General features: G+C 36.3%; 1 protein-coding gene across 2 annotated transcripts; it reads right to left on the bottom strand.

The window, feature by feature from the left end:
• Nucleotides 1-4,779: 4,779 nt before the first annotated feature.
• On the bottom strand, nucleotides 4,780-12,537 carry LOC139751309 (centrosomal protein of 41 kDa-like). Of its 2 annotated transcripts, none has more exons than XM_071666643.1 (4): nucleotides 12,242-12,537; nucleotides 7,537-7,737; nucleotides 7,133-7,324; nucleotides 4,780-5,461 (listed from the first exon to the last, which is right to left on the bottom strand). In XM_071666643.1, exons 2-4 carry the CDS (start codon nucleotides 7,732-7,734, stop codon nucleotides 4,898-4,900), a joined length of 954 nt encoding a protein of 317 aa, XP_071522744.1. In that variant the 5' UTR covers nucleotides 7,735-7,737; nucleotides 12,242-12,537; the 3' UTR covers nucleotides 4,780-4,897. The 2 variants fall into 2 exon arrangements, with proteins under 2 accessions (XP_071522744.1, XP_071522745.1); XM_071666644.1 differs by having other exon boundaries at nucleotides 7,537-7,734; nucleotides 12,242-12,533.
• Nucleotides 12,538-12,783: the final 246 nt, after the last annotated feature.

Raw genomic sequence — 12,783 nt, forward strand, 5'->3', positions numbered from 1 at the left:
AGATAATAATCATGCTATCTACAAGTACATGAAATCTGATCTAAATATGAAAACAATGTGGGTAAAAATGATGCCTCTGCCGTTTATGTCATTCTAAGGCAGCCATTTCACAGTTTTTCTTATTTTCATTACAATAATGTAATTCTAGGACCCCTTTCATGGGGCTCTTACAGCTCTAAGGCTACACCCTACTAAAAGCATGGCAAACTTCAGTAAGGAGTCACCCAACCAAGACAAACACATCACGCTTTTTGACATGTGTTCCCCACCGGTGGATGTGGTTGACTTCTTTGGTGCTGCAGGAGGCTAATGGTATTCACTGTGTAGAATCTCAACAGCATTTCAGGTCTCCTCTTGATATAATACATAGTTGCAGTGACAACATCTTAAGATCCACATATATGATGTACTGACACCCCATTTAATTTTTTTTACAATTTCCAGTTTTTTCATCATGATACTGAGGGCAATGTACTTCCTCTTCACAACACCACACTTAGCACTATCACTGACATTTTTTTTGGATGCCAATGTACACGCAAAACCTATAAAATAGCACAAATAATTGAGAAAAGCATAGAGTTTTACTGCTGTGCAATGAAAAAGGAATTTATTATGCACTGGCATGGGCTATGTATGACAAGGCATAGTAACAAGATGCCAAACTATAGAAACACATTCTCTATGTGGACAGTAATCTTAAATGAGCTGGATGATGGATTTGGAAAGCTTATGAATTATATAAACACATATCTTGAATAATCTATTTATATTAAAAAAGTACATATATCTCTTTCCCTTAAGCCAAAAAATACTAAAATGAAGGCTGGTCATTTTAGAAAAAGCTCTAGAACAAAAAACAAATTTTACAATGTTCAAAATATCAATGCACCAATCTCATAACTATTTAAAACTTGGAAGGTGCCATAGTGATAAATGACAAGAATAACGAAAAATCCTAAAGGTAAGCATCTGTCAATATTGATTAAACATTCATGCAGTACCTGTACTCTGTATCCACTGCTATGCCATGTATCTATTATCAAAGCATCCATTAGCACGTAATGAATTCATATTGTAAAAAAACTTATAATGACTATACAGTCATCTGCAACACTTTGCTTCACAATGTAAAAAATCAAATCCTGAAAGGACAAAATTGTCTTTGAAAATGCATAACCAGCAACACTAACATAGAGATAGATTATGAAGTCACAACTCAAAACTTTAATAGAAATAATCAATTACTAATACATTTTCTTGTTAACAAATACTTTTCAAATTCCTGGTATAAATGCTCTCTCCATTACTAAAAAGAGAATGTTATAAGGTTGCAAGCAGTCTTATACAAAACACCACTTTATGTCTTCCCTATTAAAAAACTTCTTATCAAGCATTTACAGTAAAATTAATCTGATAAAGCTGTTAACATCTTGTACAATGATGTGAAGCAATCACGCTATTTGAAGATGTGAATTGTTACCCTTCTTTAAATGCAATACACAATCAAGTGACCCATCCATACATATTCACCATTTCTCGCATCAGCAAGGTAGTGTCAAGAACAGATGACTGAACCTTAGAGGAAATACCCTCACTTGGCTCCCTTCTCTGTTCCCTCTTTTGGCAAAGTAAAACAGGAGGGCAAGATTTCCAGCCCTCCCACTCCCACCCCTTTTAGTTGCCATCTCCAACACGTAAGGAAAACGTGGGAAGTTTTCTTTCTCCCCATCCCTAGGGATATAATCAATAGATACAACACATTATTCAGTATTCTTACCATCTTATATCTTTAACCTTCAAATATGTCAAGAAAAATCTGAGACACTATTTCAGTTCTACTCCCTTGTTCCTTTTGTGTGGAAGATGTAGTACATCCCAATCAAAACAATGTGATGAATAATCATTAACATGCAGATTAGTATTTCTTGGTAGGCATAAACTCTCTAAAAACCTTGTCCATGATTGGAAGAACTTTGTCCTAAAATGGAAGAACAATATTACAAAAATTTATTTCATTTTTTAACCACTTTGATTCCATTCATTATATGTTTAATATAGATCAAAATATGCAGTTCAGCATATTAAAGGCACAGGGATGATGATGTCCACTAAATCTTAGAAGTTTGGTGTTTTACTGGATAAATAAGCAAAAATAAATATCCATGTCAAACAAACAAGGCTAAATTCTCTGTTCAAATGATACTAGTTCTAACAGCAACAATGACGCTTTATGATTACAAAGATTTCAAGGATGAAATTTTTCAAGATAATGAAAAATACTAATTTTTCTAAATACTAAGCTTTCTAAATTTTCATTCCTTATTAACTGGCAGTATATAAAATGACAATAACCATACAATGCCTGTTTTTAATGAATAAATAACACCAAAAGACTAATTTTTCATTCTGACTTGATTTAGCCTTTCAGTCATAATCAAGTATGACCTATGATATTTTTTGGAGTCCTAACCACGTATACTTCACACTCTGAATTTTCCTGACTGCCTTCTGAAGGAGCCAATAGTTCCTTTACAGATTCAAGGTGTGCAAAAATGCCAGACATCACCTGGAACTCTAAATAGCATGCAAAAATATCCACATGGGTCAGTTACCCAGAGAAAATCATAGAGAGGATGCAATGGGAGCTCCCACCTGGATTCCTGCCCAGGCACGTACTGTAAATAGGAGAGATTCTGTGGGGTTCAGATAAATATACCAACCAATTATGTCTGAACATAATTATGAGACCACAAGGGGTAATTCTAAACACAATGTTAGAAGATAAATCATTGACCAAGCAGAGTGGAGGAAAACGAAATAGGAGAATGGCACACTGGGTCACAGACTCAATGGTAGACTTAAAGTGAGGCAACACAAAATCTAAAATGACTAAGTGTCCACCACCAATTATAAATCTATGATGCACTTTGTTTAAATAGCTATGGTTTTCTGAATGTCCCTAACTTTTTTATGTTTCAGACACTGCTAATGCCAGTATTCATTAGGCAGGAGGAAACAATTTCAATATGATTGGGAGTGAAAGGGGTAAAATCATAATTTCAACATGTGAACTTTCAAGACTTTGGCACCATGATAATCTTCATTATATATCGTTGTCATGCACACTTAATGACATTAATAAGAAAGCTGTGCATTCACAGCAGTTTCATGTCCAACTAGGATGAAATTAGTCAACACACTCCATGATATTCAAAATGAAATTGCCTGCTACTTTTAGGACAGAACAAAGCTCCTATGCTTAGCTCTAAAGCTTTTCTTACTCACAGTGTTATAATCCAAGGAACATTGTTCATCATGTTGTTCAAAAGATCATATCATTTAAATACTCATGCCAACAGTCTGTTCAACAGCAAGGACAGGGAAATGGACGAATTACAAGCAGATTGTGGATTAAGAGGAATTGGGATGAGGTTGTTTGCTCGCTATCAGGATGACTCCTCGCAGAGGTGTAGTGGGGCGGTGTCCTTTCAAAATACATCATGGTTAACTAAAAGTCCTTGACTTTTTTCTGGTGAACTTTAGAAGCTCATACACATCTGAAGGAGCAACCATCTTCAATAAAAAATTCATCCAAAGATGGCAATGTCACTGTTCATATTATGGACAAAGGCTATAAGACTAACAAGATCTGTATAATTAGTCAGTAAAACTCAGTACTACTTTTTAATACTCAAGGGTGAATCCTCAATACCAACATAATTGGAATTTCTGTGCCAGGTATCCTAGAATGAACCTTCAGTATCAGTAATGATGTCACTACTATGAACGGTACCAAAGATTATACCCTTGACATTTATAATGTTTCCCAGTAAGACAGACCCATTACCTTACAGTGTCCACATCGTGCTCCTACCCACATTTCTAAGCTGTTAGGACAGTGCACAGGTTTTCAGCTACTCTGAGCAATTATACTGTTATAAAAGATTAAGTTCAAGGCTACATTCATAGAATATTTTCTCTTTAACATATGCATGCACCTGGGCTTTTGCAATAAATTCAACATCTGACTGTGCTAGAATTAAGGATTCTCGTTCGTTATTTCACTAAGTTTTGAAGATCAAAAAGAAACTTTAATTTCATCTGCATGGATCAAAAGTGAGAAAAAGATATTGGGGAACGACAGAAAGAAGACTATAACTTCCTCCAAAAAAGTGTTTTTTTACATTAAAATTATAAAAAATATAACATTCACATTCATTGTAAACTTCTACAACATGCATATAACCAATTGCTACACAGTATTGCAACAAACCTCATATACATATATATATATATAATCAATTTGCAAGTCTCTCTAGTTCAACTATCATCCAAATTGGGTATCATTTATCCTTCCACTCAATACAGGCTAACCAGACAGGGACAGCAGATAAATAAAAATCACTTACTGAAATTATAAAGCATTCAGAATGCAGAAATAAGGGAATATATATCTTTACAAAAATATTAGGAAAATTTACATTACCTTCTGGAGATTTAGCCTCTGCTCAGATTTTAAAGATCACACAGATGCAACTATGTTCCTAACTCCAAATCCTTCAGGTATACTAAAATCATCCATATGAAATAAAAGATCTATCTTCTACACAAACTGTGAACAAAATCACTGTGATAAGCTTGTATTGTTGAATATGATATGATTATTCATAATCAAGATCTGAAAGTGGTAGCCTATGGCTCAAACCTGACAAACTCCATGAAAAGTAAACAAGCATCAAAAAATGTAAAAATGATTCAAAAGTTTCTTGAATACTAAAAACCACAGTCTAGCCACCAGATATAAGTTAGCCATAATACCAAAAAACTCCAGTCTAATAATAAAATTGCAACATACAAAACGAAAAAAATCTTATAAAAAAAATGGAAAAGGCAATCATCGCCATGGTCTTAATGGTTGACCATCTTTACTTTTTAACTGAGACCTTGATGTATGGCGACCAGTGGAGGATGTGGTGGTCGTAATACCAGAGTCTGTTGGAGTTGTGGGGCTGGGTAACTTTGATGCAGCTGCCCACCACTCTGATGCATCTGCCATGCTAAGGGGTGGCAGCACAGTGTGTGACAGCTGCTGAGATATAGCATCAGCAACCTGAGGATTAAGAGTACGAGCAGTATCATCAGAAACTAATGGAAAGCCAAATTTATCTTTAGCAAGATTAAGACCCCCACTGAGCATGAAGACATTGTCATAACCACGATGCTGCAGTGTAGCTGTGACCTCAGGTGCTACATCCTCTCCATCATCATACACAATAATTATACTCTCAGAAAGGTTCTTATATGTTAGAAGTGCAGGGCACTCCCAACCTACAGCCCTGGACAAACGGGCATGAGGGTGGCATACAGCAGTAGCAATATGGGACGTTCTGTACTCAAGGTGTGGCCGAACATCAATGATGAGGTATGGGCATTCAGGAATCTTTGCTTTACCCTCCATCTGCAATGAAAATTTCAATAATCAACTATTTTCATCTGTGCCAAGTATATGAGTGGCTTGTCAAACTAGCCAAAAGTATATCAAGTAACTTTCTAAAGTTTCCCATCAAGCTACATTTGCAAACTGCATCAAAGCATACTATCCATCAGGACAAATGTTAAGAAAAACCAGATTTTGCTAAAGATACAAAAATATGCTTATATACCATTTTGGATCAAATGCACTTTTCACACCATTCTATTTGCTCAGTCATACCACATCATGATCCTCAAGACAGGGGTAATTTATATTCTAGCTTCTCTTTCTTTCTTCCAAAAATGGTGTTTTTACTAATAATGGTAAAAATGCACAAGTTTTCCTTAAGATTTTGAAGGCTTAAGCAGTTTTGCCATGACCTGTTACTCTTAATTCAATTTTCATCTAAATAGTGTGGATCACATGCACTCACTCAACCTTTGAGCTGTCTCCATGGGAATCCAAATTCACCTAATCTATCTTCATGACTCTTCATCTATGTGAAAATCCAAGTTCTCCCAGTCTAAGCATCTATAAACCTTGCATTACTCTACATTCTATGATAAGAACATGTTTCATTGCTTCACGTGCCATACTAATTATTCTTTCAGTGTTATCATTGTATATCTATTCTGGTTCATTAGAATTATTAAAATTACATACTGTAAACACCATTATGCACTTCATTCTTACAATTACCCTTCCCATCATGTACTCTAAACAGTCAATAATTTCCTGAAACATAGGCTGTCACTCATTATGAGGGTTATTTCTCCTCCACAGTCAGTACAATAGAGAAATCCACCCTAGGATTCTTAAAGTTTTTTATTAGTAAGTTCATATGTTTCCACAGTTAGAGTCTATGATAATGAACATTTTTGGGCCCTAATAATCATGAGCATTTTTGGGCGCCATATGTTTACACTGCTCTCTCACTGTACTTATGGTTCTATAGCTTTTCAGTGGTTTTATTTTCTAATTGAAATAATTTTTGGTGTCACATTACGTTTAATCCTTCCAGTAGTTTCCAGGTTTTGACACATCTCTCCTGTTTGTGCTCCAGGGAATAAATCCAAATGATTTCTGTTATTCTGATAAATTCATTGTGGGTTATATATATCATCTGATTACTATTCTAATCCAGTAATTTATGTGCTCTATCAAAAAATATTAACAATCATATTCACCATCAACTAACTCTACTTTTCATCTTTCACTCCATTCCAGTTTCACCATCCTTCAGTTTTGTCCAACACAATCTAAACAGATCAAAATCTCCAAAGCTATGATTAATATCCCTCACTTGATTCATTTGCTGTCTTCATTGCCTCCTCTCAAATTTCATTTGGCCTTATGAACCCCAACATTTGCTGTAAGCAGTTGTAGGATCTATACTACTTATGCGAAGGAGTGACACTTGCTGAAACAAGGGGCTCACTTCAAATTCACCCTCTTTCCAGTTCATTCTCTCTGTCACCTTGTACACTATGCAAAAACATGCAGGATCTGTTCTTTAAGACCAAACTATAAAGTCATCACAGAAAAACTAGTAATAATATGCCTCTCACATAATCCACCATTTCATGACAAACTAAATAAAATCACAATGTGCACAAATTTGTTCAAATAGATTGTTAATACCAAATCGAAAAATACCTCAAGCTGATCCATCTTATGCACTACATTCTCCACTTCATCTCTGTACTTGATAGGGACCTCAGCTTCACTACTGTCTCCTTCGGTTTCATAAGGAATGCGTGATGCAGCTTCAACATCTTCTGCATGTGCCACCATCAGCTGTAGTAGGTCTGCCAAGGAGATGCGTCTAAACACCTCATCATTCCTGACCTGAGTGAAATGTTGGATACATGTATGAATGTTCTGTATGATGTTAAACTACAGATGCCAGAACAAAGATCCCCATACTTTATGGAGTATTATGGTCAAATGTAATCTTCATATTTGGGTATAAAAATAATGAATATATAATACTGTAAAAAGAACTTGGAAAACTGAGTCATACTATGTACACTATAAATTCAAGAAACAATTATGACTACCTTATAATATTTCCGAATCTCATGCTCAAGCTCTTGGCGACGCTGAGTATTAAAGCCAGTATCTGTGCGGGGACGGACACCAGCATAGCGGGGATTAGTCTTCACACGTTTATCTAGGATTTCTCTATCACTTATCGAGAATTTCTTCAATGTGTTAGCAGTCCTGGGACCCCTGACAATCAATCTTTGTGAATGCATCTTCTGAAAACAGGATTAAGTTAATCGCTTCTCATAAACAGTAAAGCAACTACTTGTTACTGGTGATAGGATGACAGAGAGAAGGTGAAATACTTTTAGCTTTTAATATATGAGGAAAAACACATAGAAATCTGATTTCATGTTTAAAGAATTCCTCTAAGCTAATTATAAAGGAAAGTAGCAATAACAAGTACACTGCATGTACCAGTTTGACAAAAATATCTCCAAAATCAATCAGTACTGTAAACTGTACTGTAGTACTGTAAACAAATAACAGCAGAATATATCTGCAACTAATATCTTCAAATCTTCCATGTACTGTATGGTGTCCAGTCTCACTTTCCCTTATATATGTAAATATTTTCAAGAGTGTTCTATCAATGCCCCTAAATCCTGTTTGTAGTAACTGTAAAACAACAATAAAATGCAGTAAATCTATGACAACACCATGCCTATGGCACCAGCCAAGGATATCCATACCACACAAGATTTCAACTGATCTAAGGATATCAGTGCAAGACCTACCACTGGATTTGAGTATAATCAAGAAACACTATAATGCAGAGAAAAAGATTACTGTTCCATTTTATCTACCTAAAGCCACTATCTGTAACAATTAGGGTGGTATATGATTCTGTCAGAAATGCACTAACACAACAACACACTGTTTATCAATTAACATTAAGTCACAGTAATACATATATTCATCTTATCATACTCTGTCTCTCACGTTAGCAAGGTAGCGCAAGGAAACAGACGAAAGAATGACCCAACCCACCCACATACACATGTATATACATACACGCCCACATACATACCTATACATTTCAATGTATGCATACATATACATATATACACTTGTGCATATTCATAGGTGCTGCCTTCATACATTCCCATTGCCACCCCTCCACACATGAAACAGCACCCCCTTCCCTCCATGTGCACACGAGGTAGAGCTAGGAACAGACAACAAAGGCCAAATTTGTTAACACTCAGTCTCTAGCTGTCATGTGTAATGCACCGAAACCACAGCTCCCTTTCCACATCCAGGCCCCACAAAACTTTCCATGGTTTACCCCAGATGCTTCACATGCCCTGGTTCAATCTACTGACAGCATGTTGACCCCGGTATACCACAACATTCCAATTCACTCTATTCCTTGCACACCTTCCACCCTCCTGTATGTTCAGGCCCCGATCGCTCAAAATCTTTTTCATTCCATCCTTCCACCTCCAATTTGGTCTCCCACTTCTCGTTCCCTCCACTTCTGACACATATATCCTCTTCGTCAATCTTTCCTCACTCATTCTTTCCATGTGATCAAACCATTTCAATACACCCTCTTTTGCTCTCTCAACCACAATCTTTTTACTACAACGCATCTCTCTTACCATTTCATTACTTACTTGATCAAACCAACTCACACCACACATTGTCCTCAAACATTTCATTTCCAACACATTCACCCTCCTCTGCACAACCCTACCTATAGCCCATGCCTCACACCCATATAACATTGTTGGAACCACTATTCCTTCAAACATACCCATTTTTGCTCTCGAAGATAATGTTCTCCCCTTCCACACATTCTTCAACACTCCCAGAACCTTTGCCCCCTCCCCCATCATGTGACTCACTTCCGCTTCCATGGTTCTATCTGCTGCTAAATCCATTCCCAAATATCTAAAACACTTCACTTCCTCCAGTTTTTCTCCATACAAACTTACCTCCCAATTATCTTGTCCCTCAGCCCTAATGAATCTAATAACCTTGCTCTTATCCACATTTACTCTCAGCTTTCTTCTTTCACACACTTTACCAAACTCAGTCACCAACTTCTGCAGCTTCTCATCTGAATCACCTTCCTATTTGTACACATGCCTTACATCCTTGATAAAAACTTTTCACTGTTCTAGCAACTTACTTCCCAGACCATATACTCTTAATACCTTCCACAAAGCATCTCTGTCAATTCTGTCACATGCCTTCTCCAGATCCATAAGTGCTACATACAAATCCATCTGTTTTTCTAAGTATTTCTCACATATATTCTTTAAAGAAAACACCTGATCCACACATTCTCTACCACTTCTGAAACCACACTGCTCTTCCCCAGTCTGATGCTCTGTACATGCCTTTACCCTCTCCACCCTCTCCATTGATCAACACTAAATATCAGCAGTCTTGAAATTTACAATAAATCATTAGAACTTATTGCAGTCTTGCATAACTTGCCATACTAGCCAAGATTTACCTTAAATTTCAGGACATGACTTATCATAGCAGTACAGATATACATTGAATTTCAGCATTACCATATAACAAAAATATTCTAACACCTGCTGCAGGATGTCATATGGTCATATACTTTAATGGAATTCAATTATGTATCTACAAAAATATAAACAATGTGCAAAAAAAGCTTAAAATGAGCATCATAACAAAGCACTTAATTTTCTAATAAAATTTAATATGATACATATGAGGTTCAACGGGAGGTAAGGTGACGTATTACTTGATTCTGCTAATCCTTGAAAAGTGTTTCACAGAAGTTTACTTTAGTTTATCCTACATCTTCCCAGTTATTCATAACTCTTACAACTACTGCTTTACTGAATAACGAATAAAATCATATGCTCCTAATTACATTCTGCAACCTTTAATCTACTAATTAATCACCACACAACCTTTGCAGTACACCTTCCTCTTTTTGCAGAATAAAATCACAAATTATCCATAGCAAGTGGTGATTCACACAAAAAGAAAAAAAAAAACTTGACCTAGCTTCATGTTACCTAAATTTTTCAAATGATCACTGTATAAGGTACAGAGTTACACAATGGTAGAAATCCACTGATAAGATATTTGTCGATTTATTTGTAGTTTTCATTGCAGTCCTAAAATGCATACTTAACAAAATCCTGAATTCCTACTGGCATGATAAATATGAAGTCTAAGGGCACTGTAGAAAAAATCTATGGATTTGGAAAAAAAAAATTCATCTTTTGACAATAGGTAAGTAATAAGGGGAGGGTTATAAACATCATGGACAATGCAGAGCTAATCAATGTACGAGGAAGTGAACCAATCATAAAGATTACAAAACCTATGAAAACCTCAACTTGTGGAATACTACAGAAATCAGCAGAACCTATGAAAACCTCAAAATACCTTTGAAAGACTCTTAGAAATCAACAGAATCTAGGAATACCTCATCTAACCTTTGAAAGACTCTTAGAAATGAAGAAAAAACTATGGAAACCTCATCTAACGTTTTGAAAGATTTACAGAAATCAACAGAACCTTTGAAAACCTCATCTAACCTCCCTAGTACCCAAGATTTATCTCACTGTCATGCCAAAGTCCCAAATGGGGTAAAAATCAATGGCTGGTGGTGCTGCTGCTAAACTCTCCTCAAACAGTCGTAATATTACAACCAATCCCCAGTAGCTCACTACATTTATGCTGGTGTATTTTACCTACACAACATAGCAGTTGTTTAGATTAGCTCTGCACAGCTGTTAGCTTTGTGTAATGAGTGATTTTGTTTAGCAATGCTAGTATTAAGTTTTGAAAATACAGTTACATTTGTTGAGCATGATTTGGAGCATTGCATTCTATTAATATCAAATGCCATGATAAAGTTTATGCTCCTCAGGGAAAATGTGCAGTAAAAGAATGTAGCTAATACACTCGTAAAATATTGACAAAACCTATGAAAACCTCACCTAAAAGCAAAAATAGTATAAACCAATTCTAAATTTGTAAGTTGCTGAGAGCGGCATGGCTATTCTCTGTGTGATCTGTTTGTTGAAGTCCGGTGACGTTGTTTGTGCTAAAATGTGGGTGTATCTGGTATTTTACAATATTTATAAAGAAATTTAAAATACATCTTGAAAGCTTGGAAGGTTAGGTTAGGTTTTCAATAGTTCTCTTGACTTCTGCAAGGATTTCATCCATGTTGATTCTAATCAACCCTAAATAATTTACACTGATACCCTTCTGTTATTTTTTTACCACAGGATAACAGGTAATGCTCCAAGTCAGACTCCCAAAGTGCAATTCACTTCTACTGAATGTAAGAGTCTGTTAGTATGCACTTTTACAAAATCTATAAGTTATTTCTGTGGTTACGTAGAACTTCATATTATCCACTGGGATAAAACAGCTATAGGTTGAAGGTCTAGACACAGCCTAAACACCAGGAAAACTTTCATTTTTCAATGTTGTGTGGTGCTATCTAAGCTTACCTCCTGGTCTAATTGAGAGTTTACTAAGAATGGTTGATTACCCTGGACACTAGCTTAAATCCTCAACCTTCCTTTTTTCAAAATATCAGGAATCATCAGAATTAAGGATATGATATGAAAAAAGAGCAAATTTCCAGTGTTCTACAGAACACGTTCGTCCATAACTTTTCAATATAACTCCACTGACAGCATCAGATTACTGGAAAGAATATGAAGAGATTATCATAATGCAATGAATAATAAATGCCATTCCTACCGAGGATTCCCGCAGCCAAGAGGTGGAGAGGCAAGGCAGGGCCCCGTTCACTGGCCCTACCGTGGTGACACTGGTACTCTCCTCTCTACCACTCACTTCTCACAATAATCGATCTCCACAAATGCATTCCTTTTCTCTCTTCTCTCACACGCAAACGTTAATATCATCATCTCTTTGGAAATGCTCTCAAGGCCAAATATAGACGAACGATAATGTAAAAACGCCACTATCTAATCGGGTTGTTGAAAGCCAGTGAGGGACACATACTTGGCACATGACAGCCGAATGACAACACCAGTTTGTTTACATCATTAATTCATGAGTTCGTCACCAGGTGGCTCATCTCCTCACGCTCACCAGCCTCACCACTGAGCACTTATTCCAACCCTTAGATTTCATCTAAGCAAAAGGATTCATGGTCTTTGGTTAACACACACCTGACGTTTGCCTGGGAATACTGCCATTATCATACGTCCCTAGGAAACCCTTTTTAGTGTGTGTGTGTGTGTGTGTGTGTGTGTGTTTTCCGGGGGGGGGGGGGC

This window comes from Panulirus ornatus, chromosome 11, assembly GCF_036320965.1.
Source record: "Panulirus ornatus isolate Po-2019 chromosome 11, ASM3632096v1, whole genome shotgun sequence".
Classification (NCBI taxonomy): domain Eukaryota; kingdom Metazoa; phylum Arthropoda; class Malacostraca; order Decapoda; family Palinuridae; genus Panulirus; species Panulirus ornatus.

Coding starts and splice junctions, on each gene's coding strand:
- LOC139751309 (XM_071666643.1), bottom strand. CDS start 7,734: ATGCATTCACAAAGATTGATTGTCAGGGGTCCCAGGACTGCTAACACA. Junction 7,325..7,536: donor AGATTCGGAAATATTATAAG/GTAGTCATAATT, acceptor CATTTCACTCAG/GTCAGGAATGATGAGGTGTT. Junction 5,462..7,132: donor ATAAGATGGATCAGCTTGAG/GTATTTTTCGAT, acceptor TTTTCATTGCAG/ATGGAGGGTAAAGCAAAGAT.